At 57.0% G+C, this 22,145-nt stretch overlaps 1 protein-coding gene across 1 annotated transcript; it reads left to right on the top strand.

The window, feature by feature from the left end:
- Positions 1-230: 230 nt before the first annotated feature.
- On the top strand, positions 231-21,808 carry TANGO6 (transport and golgi organization 6 homolog). Its single transcript, XM_050311636.1, has 17 exons — positions 231-962; positions 1,230-1,346; positions 1,817-1,955; positions 2,687-2,811; positions 3,269-3,431; positions 3,952-4,034; positions 6,278-6,390; positions 7,689-7,865; positions 9,333-9,459; positions 10,008-10,187; positions 13,045-13,179; positions 14,589-15,098; positions 15,276-15,333; positions 17,455-17,607; positions 19,522-19,673; positions 20,651-20,764; positions 21,433-21,808. The coding sequence occupies exons 1-17, from the start codon at positions 231-233 to the stop codon at positions 21,607-21,609; spliced, it is 3,255 nt and encodes a 1,084-aa protein (XP_050167593.1). The 3' UTR covers positions 21,610-21,808.
- Positions 21,809-22,145: the final 337 nt, after the last annotated feature.

Below are 22,145 nucleotides of genomic sequence, written 5' to 3'. Positions count from 1 at the left end.
GGGCCTCATCATCCTCACAGCCAAGAATTCCTTCCCAATATCCTATCCAACCCTGCCCTCTGTCAGTGGGAAGCCATTCCCCGTTGTCCTGTCACTCCTCCCTTTGTCCCAGTCCTTCTCCAGCTCTCCGGGAGCCCCTTCAGGCACTGGGATCGGCCCCTCCCTTTCCCCGACCTCCCCAAGATGGCGCTGGGTGGAGCGGCCCCGCCCCTCGCCCCGACCTTCCCAATATGGCGGTGGAGTCTGGCCCCGCCCCTTCCCTTGACCCCTCCAAGATGGCGGCGCTCTCTGACAGCGGTTCCAACATGGCGGGCGGCGCAGACCCGGAGCTGGAGCCGGGGCTTGTAGTGGAGGCACTGGAGCTGCTGCTGCGGCCGCCCGGTGACCGAGACAGCGCTGCCGAGCCCGTCCAGGAGCCCGCCCTGTGCCCGGAGACGTTGCGCAAGAACGCGGTGGCGCTGGAGGAGCGGCTGTCGCGGGCGGCGGGCTGGGCCTCGCTGCGTTCTCTGCGGGCGGCAGTGCTGTCCCGCAACCCCGCGCTGGCGGCCGGGGCGGCGGGCGCGGAGCCGGGCTGGGCGGCGGCCTGCGGGCTGCTGGCGCTGCTGCTGTGCCTCAAGGAGCGCCTGGCCGCGCTCGCCGCCGCTCCTGCTGCCGCCGCAGCCCCCGGGGCTCCGCCGCCGCCCGCCGCCGACACGCTGAGCGCGGGGCAGGCGCGGGCGGTGCGGCGGGCACTGCGGGCCGCCGTGGGGCTGGGGCTGCTGCCGCACCTGCCACCGGGGCTCGGGCCGTGCCCCGGGCCGCCCCCGCCCGGCCCCCGCGGGGCCCGCCTGCTCGCCGCCGCCGCCGCCCTGGCCGAGCTGGCCCGGCTGCCCGCCCTGGGCGTCCCGCTGCTCGCCAGCCACCTCCGCCTGCTGCTCGCCGGGCTCTGCGTGCTGGGACACGGCCCCGCCGCCCTGTGCCAGGTCCGTGCGACACTCGCCTCCCTGTGTCCCCGCTCCCGGGGCTGGCGTGGGTGCCAAGCCAAGGCCTAGCCTGCTCCCCGGGGTGAAGTCCCAGGCTCGTTGCCCAGCACTGCATCCCACGTCCTGCCCGTAGTTCCCCATGTGAGAGAAGGGACAGGGGCCATGGAGCCCCAGAAGGGGCTGGAGGGCACCGTCGCTGCCGTGGGTTTAGTACCCAGCCACTAACTCCAGTGTGTGCCCTCACCACCCTGGTGTGTTTTGTTGCAGGGTGTTTCGGAAGCGGAGCGAGCGCGGTGCCGGGAAGCCCTGCAGGACATCCTGGACCGTGTTTACCAGCCGCTGGCAGTGCAGGAGCTGCTCGTCCTGCAAGGTCCACCCAAGCAGGTACCCAGTGATTGTGGGCCATGAAGGTGTGTAGCACATACGGTGCTGCTGTGTTCCCACACTCCGAGGGTGCTGCTCTCCTGGAAATGTTCTTAAAGCTTTAAAATCCAGTTCCGGAGCGCTGGTGAAGCTGCTGGGTGTGTGTCATTCCAGCCCTGCCATGCAGGGGTGTGTAGGTGGGTGTGAACCCAGGACTGTCATCACAGCACGTGCTACCTTGGCTTCGCACCCACATCCACTGTGCCCGGCCAAGTGGAGCTCCTGCTCCTCCAGAACCTGCCCCTTCCTGCTCTGGGGATGACACAGGGCACCTGCTGCTGTTTGGGGCCATTCCAAAGCCTTGTGGGGAGAAGGAGGAGATGGGAAATCTGAGACTTGTTTCTGCAAAGTCTTTAAGGGATAATAATAGAATCGTGGAATCCTGGAATGGTTTGGATTGGAAGGGACCTTAAAGCTGTGTTCCTTTCCAGAGTGTTCCACGGCCCAGGGCTGGCCCAGGGCCGGCTCCAGCCTGGCTGCGGCGGCTCTGTGGACACCTGCTCTCCGAGAGGCTGCTGAGGCCCAACGGGGTGCAGGCTGTGGTTCGGGGTGTCTTGGAGGGCACAGGAGGTGAGTGGGGGGCTTTGGGCCACCAGGATCACAGATTCAGAGGTGTCTGGAATGGTTCATCCCATGAGAGGCCTAGAAGGGCAGAGCTGCCAGAGTACGAACATGGCAATCAGCTTTTGCCGGGCCAAGATGACTCGGTGACACACAGATTTTGCCTCTGACTGTGGTGACCTCCCAGACTGCCCTAATTTGGGATACACGTTTTTGAGGCCTACACTGAAAGCCTCCAACACCATTTAGCTGTTTATGCCTCCGTGGGGTCACACCTTGTGTGTGTTCAGAGTGTGGTCTGTCCCAAGGAGTGCCCTGTCCCAGTGCCAGTGTGGTGGGAGCCATGCTGGGCACTGGGCTGTGAGAGCTGCAGGGACAATGAGACTCATCCCCTGCTCCCTGTGTCCTGGCAGGGAGGGAAACTGTTGCTATCCAAAAGCTGAATCCCACAGATTTTAGTGCCAAAGCCTCCTCTAGCCAACACCAACCTGATGTCACTGTCCAAGCATGACCTCCCTCCACCTTTTGGCTTGTCCACCTCTCTATAGGAGTTGTTTTCCATTATCAAAGCTCTTGCACAGCAATTTTGCCCCTTCTGTCTTTAAGTTCAGGTGTCTCCTGAAAGATGGTTGGTTTACTGACAGCAATAATAGCTCAAAATCCAATTTTTGGCCAGGAACTCTGGCTTCAGCCAGAGCTGGCCGCCGGTCAGAGCTGATCCTGGGTTTCTGCTGCTGCAGGTGGTGCTGGCGCTGAAGCAGCAGCTCTGGACTGGAGGAAATGTGACGCAGTTGCAAAGATCTTGGCTTCCTGCCCACAGCAGTGCCTCTCCCTCGAGGACTACTACAGACAGGTGTGCCCCCAGGTAAGTCCCTCGTCCCCTCTGCCTGGGCATGCAGAGCCAAGTCCATCTTGGAGGGTGTTGGGACTGCCCCTTCTGCTTGAGCGTGGCCTGGCTTGAGCCAGAACAACGTGGAGGTGTTTTTCTAGCAATGGGACACACTTCCACTCTTAAATTTTCCATGTTTTATTGAAATACTGGATGGTGTTGATTGTGTGAGCTGCTTGACACTGCACTACACCAAGCTCTGTGTGGAGCTCTTGTTTCCAGCCTTTGGCTCTGGGAGTGGTGCAGGATCTTGGTTTGAGCCCAGAAGGGCGTTCTGTGTGCGTGGGAAGGACACTGGCTCTTCCATACTTGGAATGTCGTGCCAGATGACCAGCAAAGGAGCACATTGGACAGGTCCTTGTTCACTGCCAGGAGCCATGCTGCCCCCTCTGAGGGCATGCTGATCCTTGTTCCTTTGTCACTTTCCTTGCAGATTCTGGACTTGCTGCACATCCAGGACAAAGTGGCAGCGCGGCAGTTCCAGCGTGTGGCCACCACCACGGTGCTCACCATGGCCAGGGAGCACCCAGAGCTGGCAGAGAGGCACCTGCTCCAGCCCCTGCTGTTCCCTCTCCTGCGGTGCTCAGAGGCAGCAGGTACCACATCCAGGAACAGTCTGGTTTCTTTCCTCGCTGATTTTTGTCATTCCATCTGAATTTCTTCAGCCTGCAGACCATGCGAGCCCAGCTCTTTGTGCTGGCCATGTCTGTCTGTGTAGTTACACCATATTTACTACCACTTGAGCCAAGTTACTCCAGCGTGGGAGCCGAATGTTGTGGCTCCTGCCATGGGCTCCTTGGGGAGCTTTCCCAGTCTGACACCCTTGGTTTGGGCTTCCGGATGGAAACCATAGGTTCCCAACGCAACCAGCAGCTCTCCAGGGAATCATTCATCATGGAATTGTGGTCTGCCTTGATTTCTGTGTGTCCTTGGGGGTTTACAGCACTGCAGAACAATTAGGACAGCTAACGAGGGCTCCTCTGTTCCCATGGTAAGGGGAGGGGAGGGAAGGGAGCCGTGGAAGTGTTTTTGGGTGCAGTGTATGGCAGGGCTGCTCTGCTGCGGGGGGGCTCTGGGGTGCTTTAGGGTGCTGATGTCTCTGCCCTTTGCTTCCAGAGCTGGCAGTGGAGGATTTGGCAGCAGGGACCATGCTGGTGCCAGAGGCAGAGCTGGGTAGCTGCATGGAAGATGTGCTCAAGGTACGATGTTTGATTTGTTGGAGAAAACTCTAAGAAAGAGCTGATTTGAGACTTTGTGAGCATTTCAGTGTGTGGTAGACCAGACAGACCCAACATCTCCTGCAGTCATGCACAAACTTACCTCATCCTTATCTTCAGGAGTGCCATGACCTGCACATGGGCTGTTCCAGGACCTCACCACCATCACAGGGAAGAATTCCTTCCCAATATCCCATCTAAGCCTGCCTTGTGGCAGGGAGAAGCCATTCCCCCTTGTCCTCTCACTCCCGGCCCTTGTCTGAATTCCTTCTCCAGCTCTCTTGGAGCCTCTTTAGGCACTGAAAGGGGCTTTAAGTTCTCACTGGAGCACAGGTCTTGGTTTTCATGTTTGGGGGAGAGATGGGATCCATCCTTATGTTCCCTATGAAGGATCAGGGTTTTTTGTGGAGGCTTGTCCTCTGACACCTTCCTTCATAGCTCCATTTCCTACCATTCCCACCAGTATCCGCATTGCCACGCTGCAGGCTCTTCTGCCTGCCCTGACAGCAGCTTCCTGCTGCATGTTCCAACTCAGAAGGACATCTCCAACCCCGGAATTCAAATTTCAGAACCTAGTGACTTGGTTCTTGGCATGCCCTGAGGCATGCTAAGCTCTTAAATGCTGGAATTGTTGTCTGTTTTCCCAGTAATGATCTGTTGTAACTGGCTGGCAGGCAGAGACTGGTCTGGAGGGCTGCTCCCTCCCAGTGCTGTGCTGGGGGGGGTTGGGTGGGTCCCTCCTTAATGGCAGAGTGCTGGAGGCCTGACAGCAGCCAGATTAGTGAGGGGACCCTGGATTTTGGGGGGAGTTCTTGTCTAGCGAGTGTCATTTGATGCTGAGTGAGAAACCATCCTTGGGGCTTCATTAGGGAGGCTTTGTGTACACAAGGGTCTGGGGAGGAGGAATGGCTCCGTGGGGATTAGCACCGGGAAACAGGTCTGTTTGCATCAATGGAGCAGGGCAAGGTGTTATCAGGGCCATCTCCCTCCTACTGGGGCTGTCACACTGCCTCAGGCAGGTCTGTCCCCAGGGCACTTCCAGCCCTGGAACTGGGGATTGTGAAGGAAGGTCACAGGTTGGGGTGTGGGAGGTCAGAGGTGTTGGGAGGAGGTTGGAGGTGTGGGGAGCAGGTCAGAGGTGTGCGAAGCAGAAAGTTGGAGGTGTGGGGAGTGAGAGGTTGGAAATGTGGGGAACGGGAGATCAGAGGTGTGGGGAGTGGGAGGTCAGAGGAGTGGGGACTCACTCTGCTGTGGAGGGACAGCACCTTCTGAACCAGGTAACTTACCACATAATATGGCTGGAAGTTCCTTGGAAAACTTTATTACCCTGCCCCTCCCTTTTTTTTAAGTTAAAAGCTGTGGAGGGAGATAGAACCTGCCAAAATGAGGACCTGAGAACCAAAACACTGAGTAAACCCTGAGTCCAACTGGCAGGGTTTGGTATTTAACCACTTTCTAGACCAAATTTTCCCAGCTTATGGCTCTGACTAAAAGCATCCTACCTGGCTTTTAGTTTTGGATAATTCCTTTAAAAGGATATAAAAGGAAGCACAATTATATGAGGCTTCTGTGAATGCCATGAGGCTTCTGTAAGTGTTTTTCCTGTGCTCTATGGGCAGCAAGGTGGCACTTGTGTGCAGTGAGCCTGAGAAGGGTGTGCTGGGTTCGTGGAGGGCGTTGACAGTGATTTGGGAGGCTACCGGTTGAGGTGGAGGAGAGGAGCAGGGCCCTGCAACTCCCCCAGAGCCCCTTCAGCCCCCTAAGAACCCCTACAACATGCCCAGAGACCCTGGAAGCCCCCCAGAGCCCTGGCAGCTTGGTGTCTCAGCTCAGCATCAACCCAGCTGCCTTGCCAGGGACTGATCTCTGTGTTTGAGATTTGCCGTTATTCCATAAAGATTTTCTCATTCCAAAGTGCCTGTTGCATCTCTGGGGAAGGCAGGATCTTGCCCCTAAGCAGTAGACTTCCCAAATATCTGGCTGCAGCCTTCCTGTAGCTTGGAGCTTGCTGTGGTTAAGGAAATACTTGGAGAAAAATGATGCTGAAGCCAGGTTTTGATAGGGAATATGGCATAATCAGGGAAAACAGGCTCCAGACTGAAGGAAGAGGCTGAGAACCCTCCACCATCCTCCCCAGCAGCCACTCTGCGCGCAGACGTGTTCCCATCCTCCCCTCTGTTCCACGCAGGTGTTTGACTCCCCTTCCTATGCCCTTCTCTCTGTAGGTGTATGTGGTTGGGAATGACAGCTCGAGCCTGCTGCTGGGATCCTTACAGTCAGTCCTGGGAGTGGTTTTTTCCCTCTATTCCTTCGCCAAGCAGAATGTGTCATACTTACGGTAAGGAAGGATTGTGCTCAGCTCTGCTTGGCTCTTCTGGGCTTTGCCCGCTTCCAATGGGCACTCTGTGGGCCCAGCCAGGAGCAGAGATCCATGTTCTCATCCCGAGGAGCTCTCATTCCAATCAGGCAGGAACCACAGGCAGGGTACATGACCTTACTGGCAGCCCTGTGCCCAAGGAAGCAGTTCTCACTTCAGTTTTTGTCTTCCCTGAGGCCAGAATGTTCCATGTAGAGACAAACGTGCCCTTGGGAGCACAGGTTGGCTCTGCCTAGAGCAGGGATTGTGGTTGTCCGTGGATGGAGGTGGTGATGCTGGGACCTGGCTGGGTGTCAGAGTGACTTACAAACAGGATAAAAACTGGATAAAACAGCTCAGGCACTGGCTCTTGGAAATACAAGATCATTCACCTCACGTCTGGCATCACTCTCCTGTGATCCAAGCAGGACCTGCCTCCTGGCAGCTGTCCCTCATGCCATGCCCAGTTGCCCACAATGCACAGTGGGAAGCACCATATGTGTAGTCATGGTGGCAGGGACAGTGGTGACCAGGCGCTGGCTGTCGTCTTTCCTTGCTCCCCCTGGCTTTTCCTGGGCTATTGGGAGTTTGGACCAACCTGATGAAAGCATTCCTGGTGGGGTTACGCTGTTCCCTGGTGATCCTGGCGTGTACAGGCTTTCCCTAAAAGGTGTGTGTAGACACGGCCTCTGCTGCTATTAAAGACATCGTTAATCACTTCAAAGAGCAGCGAGTGCCTTGGCAAGCTCACGCTGCTGGCCCATCAGTCACTGCTCCCTTTGCTAAGGAATTTGGCAGGGATAACTAAACCTGCAACTGCCTGGAAGTGTTCGGCTTTCCAGACCCCTGGCACAGCACGGCACAGCCGCTCCACCTCATTAACCTGCATCTTTCCTTGGCAGGGCTCCCACGCCACCTCACAGTGCTCCCATCTCCATCCTGCTCTCCCTTGGCACTGCCACCAGCCCCTCTCACCTTGGCATGAGGCACAGGGATGGCATGCCAGGGATGTTCACAGTGCTCCCTTCCTCACTGGGTTCAAGTCTGAAGGGACACAAATCCTTCCATCTGGGAATGCCAGAGGGCAGGATGTGCTGCTGGTCCCCTTAGAAACTGTCACAAATGCCTTCAGCTGCTGGAGCCAGGAGCCAGAGCATCCCAAGGAGAACCCATGGCCGCTCTGGAGTGCTCCAGTCACATCCATCATCCCAAAATGTGTGTCACAAGGAGGGGAGCAGTGGGCAGAACAATGTCACCACTGCCTCCTCTCTCCCTACCAGCTCCCCGTGCCAGGAGATCCTGCTGTGGTTCCTGGAGAAGGCGGAGCGGGAGCGGTCGCTGGCTGTGCTGGAAGGCCTGGCCGGGCTGGGCAGCACCGTGCCCGCGCTCCACCCACGGTGCCGGGTCTGTGCGGGCAGTGAGGGCGGCGCTGCCATCGCAGTGGAGGACACCATCAGGTGAGTGCTGTGGGCACAGTCCCCAGGGTCAGTCAGCACCCAGGGCTTTCCAGAAGCCTGGCAGAGAGCTTAAGTGAGTGGTGGTCTGCCAGGACCATCCCACCGTGGTCTCATCCTCTCAAGCTCAGGCAGGTGATGCTTTCTCACAGCACATGCAGCCTCCAGGTTTCCTGGATGCCGCACACAGCTCTGACTTCCAGCCCCAAAAAGCATCATGCTCCTCCTGAGTGTTGGTGTGCACTCCCTGTCTGCTTTTCTGGACTCCAAGCCCTGCCTGAGGGCTGTCTGGGAATGGGATGTGCTTTTCCAGCCCCAACAACCTGCAAATTCAACTTCCACTGTCCAGCTTGAGCCTGTCTCGTGGCACAGTGAGTGGAGTCCCTCGGGCACAGGTGGCACTGTCACAGCAAGGGCTCTGGCGATGCCAGCGTGACGGAGCAGTGACTGAGCTCCTCTGGTGTGCGCAGATGGTCACTAAGTAGAGGCAGAGCATGGCCATGCTGGGAATAAACTGCAGCCATTAGTCTCCAGCCACGCAGACCGGGATGTCCGACAGTGGGAGGTTTGGTTTAAAGCGGGGGCTGTGAGCTGGCAGGGGGGGCCCGGGGCAGTCCTGTGGGCTAGGCAGAGACATGGCTGTGTCCAGGGGTGTCCGTGGGGTGGGTGTGCTGGGAGCTGGGAGCACCTGCAGTAAAATCCCCACGAATGTGCTTCGTTCAGCTTTTGTTTCAGTTTATTCCTGATCTGAGTTAGAATCACAGACTGGTTTGTGTGGAAAGGGATCTTAAAGTTTGTCTCGTTCCACCCCCTGCCATGAGCAGGGACACCTTCAATTATACCAGATTGCTCCCAAGCCCCATTCAACCCGGCCTTGGACACTTCCAGGGATGGGGCAGCCCCAGTTTCTCTGGGCAACCTGTGCCAGGGCCTCTCCACTCTCACAGGGAAGAATTTCTTCCCAATATGCCATCTAACCCTGCCCTCTAGCAATGGGAAGCCATTCATCCTTGTCCTGTCACTCCAGGCCCTTATCCAAAGTCCTTCTCCTGCTTTTTTATAAACTCTCTTTAGATACTGGAAGGCCACAGTTAGAAGCAGCTCTGCCCTGGGTAAACTGGGAACACTTTAAACTTACTCCGTAATAACCCTGGCTCTGCCCATGTTCATGTCCCTGGTTCTGTGTCTCTGACCACGATGTGATTTAGCCAGCACTAATCCTGTTATTTAGGGGACGACTGGATTTGAGCTCATGGTTTTTGTCAGTGAGTGTAGATTTGATAATAAAGGGAGCAAGTGATCACAAATGACCTGGGCAATGTTTGACTCAGCTGCCTCCAGGCTCTGCTGGAAAACGCTGGGAAAGAAGGCTTCCAGGAAAAGGCAGACTGGGATTTCACCTTGCCCTGGAGCTGGGGAGTCAAGGGGGTCTGGATGTGTTTGTGTAAGTGACACAGTGACCCGTTCCAGCGATGAAGATGAGGCCCTGTACCAGAAGATCTCCTCAGAGCAGTGCCATATGCAGAGCTTGGTCGAGCTCCTGTCCCACTGCCAGAAGAGTGGGCTGGCCGGAGACTTCTTCATCCACTGCTTGAAGGTGAGGGCAGGCCTGTCCCTGGTTGGGGCACACCTGCAGGAAAGAGTTCCTTGGGTCAAGCAGAAGGCAAAATAAAGGAATCGTCCCTCTGCATGCCCCAGGATACGGCACGTGCTGGAGCAGCCCTGCGTGCTGGGTGGGAGAGCTGAGGAGAGGGAGCAGTCCTGTCCCTGAAGGGGTTAACCCTTATCCCCCTTGGGCTTTTTTAACAACATGAGCATATCTGAAGTTTAATGGTGTGTTGGAAACTGGGAATAATCCCTGTTGCTTCCTTGGCTTTTATGGAGGGGCCCCAGCACCTGCTTCCTTTCATCCTGCTTGGAGCCCCTGCAGTTCCCTCCTGGCCTGGGCTGGGCTGGGCTTTTTGTGCTCCCCTCCCAGCGCATAGTCACACGAGGGGATAGGGATGGGACTCCCAGGATCTGTGGCAGCTCTCAGAGACCTTCAGCTGGAAAATCTGGTGGTGTGAGGAGTCAACTGGCAGTCCTGGCACTGGTTACCAGTGTTTAACCACTGCATCTCTGGACTCTGTGCTTCCTTCCTGGCAGGAACTGGCTCAGGTGGCTGCAGAGGACGAGGCAGCTCCAAACCTGGCTGTGGAACCTGGAGGGAGTTTACTGGAGCTGGAGCAGGATCAGGCCAGGCAGGAGAGGAAGCTGCTTGTCCTGCAGCTTGTGGCTGCGCTGTGCGAGAGTGTCTCGGACACCGTGTTCACTGACATTGTGCAGGTTGGTCATGGCAAAGCCCAGGGGGATTGGCTGAACACTTCCAGGAGGAAAGGCTGAGCGAGTTAGGATTGTTCAACATGGGGAAGAGAAGGGTCTGGGGTCACCTTGGAACCATTTCCAGTGCCTAAAGGAGCTCCAAGAGAGCTAGAGGTACTTTGGACAAGGGACTGGAGTGACGGAACACAGGGGAATGGCTTCCAGAGGGCAGGGTTAGGTGGGATATTGGGAAGGAATTCTTGGCTGTGAGGATGGTGAGGCCCTGGCACAGGTTGTCCAGAGAAGCTGTGCCTCATCTGTGGAAACGTTCCAGGACAGGTTGGTTGGGGCTTGGAGAAACTTAGTTGGTCTAACTGTGTTCCTACATCCATGAATGGGCAGTGCAAAATTTATTAAATGTTGTAATTTCAAAAGCCACTGGGGCTTCTTGACCATGGTCCCAAAAAAGATGGTTAAAACATGGCACATCTGCCCCTGACCACATGCTAGACAGGGTCGGCTGTTCCACACCGTTCCAGTCAGGAATGTAGGTGGAAACCAAGGGCAGCATGGCATTCCCCTGGGGATCAGTCTTTAAGTTTCCACATCCTGTTCTTTATTGCTGTTTTTTACCCCAGTGCCCCGGCTGTGCCAGCTCTCCGTGCCTGCCCTGGGCAGAGGCGGTCACTGCCAAGGCAGGTTCCCTCTCGTTTCCCTCTGGGACAAAGGATCCTTTGTGTGTTCTGCAACGCTGGGGGGGACACAGCCAGCACTGCTTTGTCCCCACCTGCGTCCCCATCACACCCACCTACAGGGCTGGAGAATCGGGGTGGGAAACAGGGAAGGGTTTTGCCAGGTTTCAGGGTCCAGCCAAGAGTCTGTATAAAAACCCACCACCAAAGAAATCCAGACAAAAAATCCATTATCCTCCTGCCTGGAGTTGTGTTTCAGGGAGGCCCCTGGGCTGAGACAGGGACAGGGACAGGCAGTGGCAGTGCAGCCTTTGAGCAATTTCCTTGGGGCGTTTGGGGGGCCCTAATGGGGTAGGAACAAGTGGGATCCACCTTTCCAAAGCTGGAGCCCAGGAACAGCGGCTGCTGTGGCCCCCCTCAGCTGCACATTTATTTACATATTTTCCCACATAACCAAGGTCAACTTGATTTCCTTTCTGCACCAAGGATTCTTTCCTCCTGCCTGAGACACAACCGTGCCCCAGGGGTTTATTTTTCAAGGTTTTTCCTCTCCCACATTAAAGTGGGTTTTTTTCCTTATAGAGTAGTTTTTTTTACTTTTTTTTCAGCAGCCATCTACAGATTATTTATTCACAATGTTCCTTTTCTTTACGTTAAATATAATTTCAGCTCCTTCAGCTTGTGTGTCACTGTGTTGTGAGAGCAGATATTCCAACTTTTTTTACTTTCTTGCTGTTTGATGAAATTTCTGCTCTGGCATAATTGTCCCAGCAGGTACCTGAGCCTTTTTTGCAGCCTTTTCCATAGCCTTTTTCCACATCTTGCTTCCTTAAGGGATGTGCTCAAGGAGCTGGCAACTAAGGAGGAAACGATGTGTGCACTCAGTGCCTGTGTCCTGGGGGTTGGAAGTTTGGGATTTGGTGCAACAGGACCTTGTTGCCCTCCTACTTAGTTTTCCAAAGTAGGAGCACAATAGTTCTTTTGCAACACACCTGTTAAGTTGGAATGACCTTGATCCAACCCTTCCCAGGCTCGTCCCAAGCCATGGTGTGGAGAAAATAAGGCACGAAGAACATCAACTCCCTAATTTCAAGGTCTGTTAGGAAGGCAGAAAGCCTGTGGGATCAAAAGTGTTGGTGCCAAGGAGAAAGCTGATGCCAGCCAGGCAGGATTGTTATAGGCTTGTGGAATAAAAATATTGTGGGAAAAATTAAAAACTAAGAGAACATGGGAAATAGCTGTGTGGGAGTAAGAGGGGTTGGCAACGGGGACCTGTGGGGCTGGGACTGGAGCTCCTGGGCTCTGGAATTTCCCAAGCCTTTCTCTAGCCCAGTTCTATACAGACCCTTGTTGCTACCACCCTGACCTTCTCTCTCAGACCATCCCAGTTGCCTTCCCAGCTCCTATCCCATGGTGGAGCTGAGCAGGAGACAGAGATGGAGCTGGGTTCCCCCTGCTCCTGAAGCCTTGTTGTCTTCTGATGCTGAGAAACCCCTACCAGTTTAACCATCACATTTTCCTGGGGCTGTTGTGGATGTGACTTTGCCAAGCTTGCACCAGAACCTGGCAGCTGCAGCCACTGATGGAGTGGGCTGTGTGGCACAGCCACTCTCCATCCCTGCTCCCAAAATTCTCACCCATGGGTTCACACAGCCTGTCATGGGGCTGGGGACTGTGATCCCAGGGAGCCCGTGTGTGCTGCTGCTGGAGGGGTGGGTGGGGCTCGGGGGCTCCAGCACCCCACAGCCACCTTGGGAACCCTGACTCCCTCCTGCATCCCCAGTGCATCCCCATCCATCCCCCAGCTCTCCAGGGCTCCCAACACTGCTGAGTCCCCTCACCTGCACAGGTGGGATGGCAAGGGGAGATAGTAGGAAGGCAACTGGGACGGTCTGAGAGGGAAGGTTGGGGGGGTGGCAACAGCAGTGAAGTGGAAATACTTCCACAGAACTGAGTTGGAAGGGACCCACAAGGGTCATTGATTCCCACTCCTGGCCCTGCACAGGACATCCCCACAATCTCACCATGTGCCTAAGAGCATTGACCAAACCCTTCTTGAGTTTGTATGGACTTGTGTTAGAGAACGGCGTGGGCTTGGAAAATTCAAATGGATACAGAGACCAAGATGGTTAAAGAGGAGGTGGGGGCACCCCAGGGATCCCCCCTCCTGACTGCTGTTCCCCTGGCAGGTGCAGGAGTTCGTGGCAGCCGTGCTGCAGCGGGCCTGTGTCAGCCCAGCGCGGGGCCCCGGTGCGGCGGCCGAGGCACAGACCCTCGCCATGGCCATGGGGCTCGTGGCCGCCCTGCTTGGAGGGGCTGTCCAGGTGAGGGGCAAAGCTGGGGGGCTCAGGGGCGGGGGGTACGGGCACTGCCATTCCCAGCCCAGGGGAGCTGGGTGCCTTGAGCTGGGGTCCCTGCTCAGTCCCAGCCTGTATATGTATGTGTATATATATATATGTGTGTGTGTGTGTATATATGTATAACTTACACATAATATTTTTTTCCTTGGAGCAGTGGGGAGGCACTGGCTAAGGGTTCAATCCCAGCAGGACATCCTTGAAATTAATTTAATTGATTCATATATGTATATTACATTCATATATAGTATAAAAAACACTATAATATATATTATAATAATATATATTAGTTTATAATCCAAAGTTTGCTTCTAAGAAGGTGGTGACAGAGCAGTGCAACCATGTGCAGCATCTTTAAATACCAACACTGCATCCCCTGCATCCCTACACACCACGGGCTCCAGCTGCGGAGTGCAACAAGTGTCCCATGTGGGCTGTACCCGTCTTGAAAGTCCTCTGTATTTTTATATTTACATTTTTTACATATTTATATTATTATTTACATCACTTGATTACCACATTATACCGAGACAGAGAGAGAGCTGCCTTGGGAGCGATGGCCAACAATTAATGTGCTGCCATCACTGAGCTACTGGAGTTGCTTCATCCCCTGATTTGCCCAAAGGAAGATCTAGCTGTTAATGTTTTTTCCATTTATTTATTGTGTCTTATTGCTAAATTTCTAACACTGGGAAAAGAACTTTATTTGGAGAGAAGTTAAAGCCAGAGTCTTGTGGCTGCAATGGGCCCCTCCCAGGCGAGCTCCTGCTCCCATTCTGGAGTTAATGAGAGCGACGTTACTTGGGAAATGGAATGTGAGAGGTTTTGGAAGCAGCTGCAGAGCTGTTTGGGTTTTAGCAGCCAATGGGTTTTATGCAATCATCCAAACTCTCCACTCAAGCTAAAGCACCCCTTTTCAGGCCTCACAACCCAGAATTTAGCAGTTAAATCCAGGTTAGGGCAGGAGCTTCTCCTGCTCAGAACAGGTTGCAGCTGCCGTGCCAGGAATGTCCTTCCAGGCAGGACTGACAGCAAGCCTGACACGGTGCTGGGAAGATGGCGGGAGGGATGTCCCTGTTTTGGCCTCCATGCACAAACACTGCTGTCCTCCAAGCTCATGCCCTTCCCACCTTCTCCCATGGCTCCTGCTGGAGATACCGGAGATGGGATAGGTGCTGGGCCATGGGCATTGCTGTCGAGAGGAGCTTGTGGTGCCTGAAGCCCAGAGCTTGGGATGGGGATGGGAGTGGCCATGGGGCTACAAAACAGACTCTGCGGCTCATCATCCCCATGCTCTCCTGCCCTGCCTGGAGCATCCCAGGGAGTGGATGGATTCCCACTGTGGTGGTGCCAGTGCTGCTTTTCTCCCTCCACAGCTCCAGTCCAGCGACTTCTCCGTGCTGAAGCGGCTGGTGCCACTGCTGGAGGAGCTGTCCCACAGCTACCCCGAGCCCCTCACCCAGGAGTTGGCCTCGGACCTGCGCATCGCCATCTGCACCCACGGGGCCTGTGCCCCCAGCACGGTGGGCGCTGCTGCTGACAGTGTGCTGGGGAGGAAGCTTGGGATGGGAGTGCAGAGCCCTGCTGGCATTCCCAGTGGAGCCCCCAACCCAAGGGTCAGCCGGGCCCAGCCCCAGCACAGACACAGCAACCCCTCGGCTCATGGAGAGAGGAGCACAGAGCAGAGCGCAGGCCATGAGCCCAGTGCCACCGGTCCCACTCCAGCCCCGTGTGCTGACAGCCCTGCCCCAGCTGGACTCCAGGAGCTGCTGGTGTCAGCCTATGACCCTCAGCCCCCCGCCCGGGCTGCTGCCCTGCGCCACCTCGCCAACCTGGTCACCCAGCGGGATCCAGAGGCACTTCAGCTTCAGGAGAAGTTGCTGCAGGTGCTGGGCTCCTGCTGTGGTCATCCCTGTCCCCTGCTGTGGTCCCTGTCCTGTGCTGCAGTGCAGAGCTTGTGCTGACTGTGCCGTTGGACTGGAGATGGTCCTGATTTTTGTTGTTCTTTGGCCTTGCCGACCTGGCCCAAAGTCACTGCTGATGGCACTTCCCCTTCCTTCCAGGTGTTCCTGGAGAATGTGCAGCATGAGGACGCCTTTGTCTACCTCTCAGCCATCCAAGGTGAGTGATGCCCGCTGGGATGAGTGCCAGTGCTTCATCAGGGAAGGTTTTGTGCTGGGGGCTCTGGGCACTGAGAGGAAAGGAAGAGCAGTGGAGCCGTGGCTGGGCTGAGGGCTTGGTGTCTCCTGCCCTCCAAGACTGTGGCTCTGTGCTGTTTGGTCGAGCCTGGAGCCAGGTGTGGGCTCTGTGTCAAGTTCCTGAAGCTCCAGGCTTTGTCTCCCAGTTATTGTTAGTCCCTGGAGCCAGTCACCATCCCCATGCCAGGTCTCTACCACCAGCTGGGGCTGCAGTTCCAGCACAGTCTGGGCACAGCCTGGCATCCACTGAGGAGTCTGTTCAACTGAGGTTGGCAGAGGAGCAGGGCCGTGGGGACCTGCTAGTGCTCCCTCAGGGCTCTGCCAGGTCCATCTCCGTGGCCACTCCCACTTCCCAGGAAACCCTTAGGCTGGTTCTTGCTCCAATGCCCTCAGCACAACCCTGTGGCACTGGGTGACAGCTGACATGGCTGGTCACAGTCCGCTGGGTTCCATGGAAGGAGGTGCCGTTTCCTTGGCCCACAGCAATGCTGGCACCGCTGCCACTGGGTTGGTAACCTTTGGCAGGAGTTGGGAAAGGAGTTTATCTTTTGCTTCCCGCTGCCTGTACAGTCTTGAGAGAGACGGGTCTGTCCTTGCCCAGCAGCTGAAACACAAAGGCTGTAACCGTCCTGGTGATTAACGCGCCGGTGCAGCTGCTGCCGCGTTAGGCAGCGCGGCCGCGGCAGTGATTAACCCTGATGCTGTTCCTTGCAGCACTGACTCACCTGGCCCATGGCAGCAGCACCTGTGCTGAGCCGTGCTGAGCATGGGGCTGGTGGCTCTTCCATCTGGGTCCCCACAGCCCCACTCGCTCCCCACCACAGTGGCGACACTGGGGCTGAGCCGGTGTTGCGGCACCGCTGGGTATCCTTGAGCTGGACTCCAGCAGTGTATTCCTGCTGTACCGGACACCACACCTGTAATCCTGGGGTTAATTTTGGGCCCCTCATCATAAGACAGGCATTGAAGGGCTGAGCGTGTCCAGAGAATGGAACAGAGCTGTGGAAGGGTCTGGTGCGCCAGGAGCAGCTGTGAGAGCTGGAGGGGCTCAGCCTGGAGAAAAGGAGGCTTATGGGGGACCTTCTGGCTATCTCCAACTCCCTGACAGGAGGGGGGAACCAGGTCGGGGTCCAGGTCTGCTCCCAGGGAACAAGGGAAGGACGAGAGGAAACAGCCTCAGGTTGCACCAGGGGAAGTTTAGATTGGATATTGGCAAAAATTTCTTCATGGAGAGGGCTTTCTGACCCTGGCACAGGCTGCCCAGGGCAGTGGTGGAATCCTCGTCCCTGAAAGGATTTAAAAGCTGTGTGGATGTGGCACTTGGTGACATGGGTTAAGTGGCCTTGGCAGTGTGGGGGAACAGTTGGACTTGATGATCTTAGAGGGCTTTTCCAATCCAAACGACTCTGTGATTCTGGGATAAGGCAGTGCCAGAGGAGGTGTTACTGCCTTGCCAGATGTGCCTGGGCTTGCAAAGGGTGACCCACACCAGACACCCTCCAATAACCAGGGAACAGGGCTGGAGGTGAAGCTCCTGGAGGCTGGGAGCTGGGGCTCACCGTGACTCAATGCTTGGCATTGCCAGGGCAGCCTCTGCTGCTCGATCCTTCGCTGGAGAGCAGCCACCTTTCCCCATCAGAGAGTTGCCCAGTGCTGCCAGAGCCCTGCCTGGCACTTCCCTCTGCCCACATCTCCACAGGCACAGCGAAGCTGGTGCAGCCCCATGGCATTGCCTAGCCTGTGTCCAAGATCTGATCATCCCTTGTCATCCCTGGGGAGTTGCCTCAGGCACTGGGTGCACTCAGGCTCAAGTCCCAGTCTGGGACAGGTGAATCCAGCAAGGACAAGGGCACTGGAACCATGTGCCAATGGCTGGGAGCTGGGAGCAGTGACCAGACCCTGTGCCCAAGCATCGCCAGTGGTGCCCAGCTGCCCCCAGTGCACCGAGTCCACATTGAGTCAACAGGCATCAACCAGCAGCAGTGAGCGGGCACCTGCTGCCAACTGTCAAATTACTGATTTTCCAGCTTTTTCACCCCCCCAGGTGTTGCCCTGCTCTCCAGTGAGTACCCGGAGCGGATCCTGCCTGTCCTGCTGGCGCGGTACGAGTGCCCAGCGCAGGGCACGGAGGACGCCATGGCCGCTGTCACCAGGATGAAGCTGGGAGAGGTGCTGATGCGCATCACCCGGGCGCTGGGTGAGTGCATGGCCATGGGCATGGCAGTGCCCGCTGCCATCAACCACAGCATCTCTCGGCCTTGCCAAATCCCAGGAGAAAAGCCCATGAGGGATTTTTGTTGTGGGAAGGGGAGAAAGGTCTGAAAGCCTGGGAAAGGTGTGGTGGCTTTCTGGGGTTTTCCAATGGCAGGAGTGGGACAGTGGATCCTGCCAGCAGCCCGCTATCCCCTCAGCTGGCAGTGCCGGGCTCAGAGGCTGCTGGGAAGCGCCTGGACACGCAAGGCTGAGGGGTAGAAGCTGCATGAGGCCTTTCCATCAGCTGCTGTTGGGACACGTCCTAGAATGCCTCATCTGACTCCCTGGAGGAGGCCAGGCCAGCGGGAGCGTGCAGCCGGAGCTCTTCATGTCCGGGGGGGCGGCAGCCGGTGTCCCACTGCTGAGACAGTTGGATGGGGGTCCCTGGTCACCAGCCAAGCACTGTGTACTTGTTTCAAGTTGCTCCTGCAGAGCCTGGGCCCCCCAAGCCCTGGGGCTGTGACTCCCCTGGGACATCTGCTACATCCCCTGGCCATGGTGGCATCCCTGAGCTTTGCCAGCTGTGCCATCCCTCCAGTGCCAGACTGTGCCACTGTCCAGCCCCCCTACCGGGATGGGGGCAGGGCATCCCACCATCTCCTGGGGGGCTCCAGTGATCAGCAACAGAGCCCCTCAGTCCCTGAAGACCCCAGGTAATGTCTATGTGTCCTCTGCAGCGCTGGACATCCCCTGGCAGCTGCCGTGGGGATGGTGGCAAAGCCTCCCTGTACTCTCCCTGCTCCCCATGGTGCCGCTGCCGCAGGCAGCAGCTCCGGCGCGTCCCGGCTCGCCGGCGTATTTATAGAACAAATTGCACCAAGTTGTTTCTGTTGCAAAGCTTCAGGATCTGAGAGCGAGGATTTATCCAGTGCTTCCAGGATCGCTTTGCTTTGTGCAGTTTCAAGATGTCCTGCTCTGTCAAGATCTTCTGCTCTGCTTCTCTCACACCCCATCCCTGTCCCCATCCCTGCCTACCATCCCACTGGAGCAGCTTTTCCCATCCAGAATGGGATTTTGCAGCAGGAAGGGAAATGTTCCGTGCTCCTTCTGTAGCCATCTGGCACAGGGCCGGTGTGCTGTTGGCTTCCAAGGGAATAGATCCCACTCAGATCACCCAGCACTACTCAGACTGCCATAAATCCAGCCCCTGGGATGCAGTCAAGAGGAGGATACATTTGCAGCAAGCCTGTCTGTCCTTGGCATCACAGCACTGCCCCAAGCTTCCCCACCCTGTGCTAGTCGCCAGCCCTGAGCCCCCACATGCAGTGGGACGGGAACCCTCCGTTGCCTGCAGGGACTATTTCCAAGGGCATCCCAAGGCATCCATCCCACTGCCTCCATCAGCTGCACAACACCAGGATCCAAGGAGCTTCCAGAGCTTGGGAGAACTGGAAAACCACTGAGCTCATGGGCCAGCTAGCCTGATGGAGCTTCCTTTCTGGCCCCTTGAGTCTCTTCTCGCAGGAAGCCATGCCCACGCCATGGGGCACACAGCTGCCCGGCTCCCTTGGGATGACCACACTCCCGGGGTGTTTGTGGAGGCTGGACAGGGGCCCTGACCTCTCATTAGCAGCTCACACATCCGTGTGCTAATTGGGGTGGGGATTTGGGTCTGAAAGATGTGGGAATTTGCCATTCACACTTGGTGTGTTTGCAAGACCTTGGGAATATGCCGGAGGGCCCCCGTAGGGCATGTGCCAAGGGGCAGAAGCCACACTCCAGATGCTGCATGTAGCTGTTCTGCAGTGCTGCAAGGGGGATGCCCAATCCATCTGCCCCCAAAGGAGCCACAGCTTCAGCAGGAAGGGGCTGTGGGCTTTTCCATGCTAGTGAGACACCACTCTGCTCTGTCCTGCAGGGGACATGGTGTTCCAGCACCGGGAGCCACTGATCCGGACCTTCCTGCGGGGCGCCCGGGACCCTGATGGAGCACTGCGGGCCAGCAGCCTCTCCAACCTGGGCGAGCTCTGCCAGTACCTTGGCTTCCAGTTGGGATCCATTGTCCAGGAGGTACCAGCTCCATCCTTCCCCAGGTCCCTGCCTGGGAAGTGTGGGCTCATCGCTTGTTTACAAGTGGGTTCGTTAGTGTGTGGTTGAGCTGCTGAGGACATGGAAATGGGATATTTCCATATGGAAATGGAACATTTCCACAAAGGACATGAGTGATAACAGTGATAATTGCTTATACATGGAGCACAAAAGCCATTGGGCCTGAAGCAAACACTCAGGAGGTTCTAACCCTGATTTTTAGGTATATGCTCCACCCATGGCAGCTGCTGCCAGAGGAGACCTGGGGGCACAGGTGGTGCCTGCCAGAGACACCTCCCGCTTAATGACACTTAGTTACCCTCCCGTTATCATAATTATCATAATTATCGTTATCAGTATGGCTGAGCCATCCCTCGCCCCAGCTGCCGGCTCTGAGTGAGACACGGCTGCCCGGAGAGCCGCTGGCGCTGTGATCCTGGTAGGGGTGAGCCCAGCTCTGGGTGATCCAGCAGCCCTCAAGCTGGTGGGTCTGTGCCCCATGGGAGCCAGAGCTTCACCCCCCTGGTGCTCCTTGAGCTGGAGACCACATGGATTTGGTGCTCAGGCTTCTCCCCTGATTCCCACTCGGCACCAGTGAGTCCCAGCGGTTGATGCGATGCCAACGCACCACACGCTGCTATTTCAGGAAGGCGCAAGCTCTGCTAATTCTCCCGGCTGTCACTGCTGGGGTTTAATTAGATTCCTTTGGCTCTGCCTGATTTTTATACAGCTTGTTATACAGCTTCCCGAGGCATCCATGTGCTACCTGGCCCCAGCAGGAGGAAGGGCTGCTCGGAGCCAGTGCCCCACGGGAAGTGGGACCCCCCAGCTGGGTGCCAGGCCAGGCACTGGGGTCCCATCGTCATCCTCGGGATGTCTCTAGCATCGCAGCAGCTGCTCCGCCAGGATCCCCCACATCCTGCAGCCCTTGCTGATGCCCCCCTGCACTGTCCCCACAGGTCACCTGCTGTGTGACAGCCATAGCCCGGACAGACCCTGAGGCCGAGGTGCGAAGAGCTGCTGTGCATGTGGTGGTGCTGCTGCTGCGGGGGCTGAGCGAAAAGGTCACCGAGGTGGGTCCCTCCTCGTTTGTCCCCATGGCAGGGACAGCCCCCAACACGCTCCTGGGCATCCCTTGGGCATGGCCCCTGTCCCATGGGGTCTGCAGGGCTCATTTCCAAGCAGCTTCCAGGGAAAGTCTCAAGGGACTGAGACCCCCAACTTTGGCCTCCTCCACCAAAGGACCCACTCAGCAGATCCTGAGAAAGTGGGGACTTTGTGGGGGCATCCCTCTGAGCTCCTGGGATGTGCCGTGGGGCCATGCCATGCCATGAGTAGTGCCAGCTCTCAGGAGCCGTGGGAGTTATTCATCACTGATTTGACTTGGAAATGCCCAGTTTTTCTACCACTGTGCCCTCCCTCTCCAGTTCCCAGTAACAAGCATGTTGGGACTCAACTCCCATGGAGGAAACAGCTGGTTCCCCACGGGAATCCCCGCAGCTGGGATCTCAGCATCCCCCTGTGCCCCTGGGGTGGAGGTTCACCACAATGTGCTCCTGGTGTGTGGGGAAACTGAGTCACGGCAGGCCAGAGCTGTGGTCGGCGGTGGTGGTGCTGCAGTGTCCTGGCACCGGCAGCGCTGGGGGAAGGGGCAGCCCCGCGCCTGCCAGGACACGCTGAGGGGGCGGGTGCGGGTGAGGCACCAGTGAGTGCTTACACTTGCCATGCCTGCCATATCCAGGTACTGCAGGACGTGCTGCGGGACCTGTACCACCTGCTGAAGCACGTGGTGACGGCCGAGCGCGACGGCGCGACAGTGCTGCACGCACAGCTGGCACTGGAGGAGCTGGACACCGTCATGAGGAGGGTCCTGTTCCCCCCACAGACGCTGGAGAAGAAGATCATTGTGCTGCCGTAGCAGGGCTGTCTGTGGAAATGAACTGTTTCTGCTCTGACGTCGGGGCCAATGGCTCCCAGAGGGGAAGGACTCACTGTGTCCCTGGGATGCTGCTGGCTGGTGCCGGCTGGGGCAGGGAACCTCGCTGGGATGAGGTGTGGGATTAAATAGAGACACACTCAGCCCTGTGTCTGTGGCATCTGTGGGAGTCATGTGAAGGTTTTGAGTGCCATTGTTGCCATGCCCTGGGTCCAGTGGGAGGATGGGCATCACCCCCAGGGCCAGCATCAGTCCCTGGACCGGCATAGCAGCCAGAGGGCCAGTGCTTCAGGCTCCCTGTGGCCAGCCAGCCACTGCTGACCCTGAGGGGAGTCGGGAGGGTGAGGGACTCTGCTGTCTGCACCCCTTGAGTGGGCATCCATGGCCCCCACTTGGCATCATATGCCACAGGGATGCTGGAGGGTCTGGTGTCTCCTTCACTGCAGAGTCTGAGGATGGGCCCCTCCGCTGTGGCACCAGAAGCCCTCTCCATCCCAAGGAGGGCCTGTGGGACCCTG

This window comes from Myiozetetes cayanensis, unplaced genomic scaffold, assembly GCF_022539395.1.
Source record: "Myiozetetes cayanensis isolate MyiCay16 unplaced genomic scaffold, myiCay2020 scf16, whole genome shotgun sequence".
In the NCBI taxonomy this organism is placed as follows: Eukaryota; Metazoa; Chordata; class Aves; order Passeriformes; family Tyrannidae; genus Myiozetetes; species Myiozetetes cayanensis.
Note: the sequence above shows the minus strand (reverse complement) of the source record. Positions and strands in the feature narration are given on the sequence as shown.

Excerpts from the sequence above, each read along its gene's own strand:
- TANGO6 (XM_050311636.1), top strand. The coding sequence starts at position 231 with ATGGCGGTGGAGTCTGGCCCCGCCCCTTCCCTTGACCCCTCCAAGATG. Across the intron at positions 1,347-1,816 it reads TGCAAGGTCCACCCAAGCAG|AGTGTTCCACGGCCCAGGGC; the intron begins GTACCCAGTGAT and ends GTTCCTTTCCAG. Across the intron at positions 20,765-21,432 it reads TGAGCGAAAAGGTCACCGAG|GTACTGCAGGACGTGCTGCG; the intron begins GTGGGTCCCTCC and ends TGCCATATCCAG.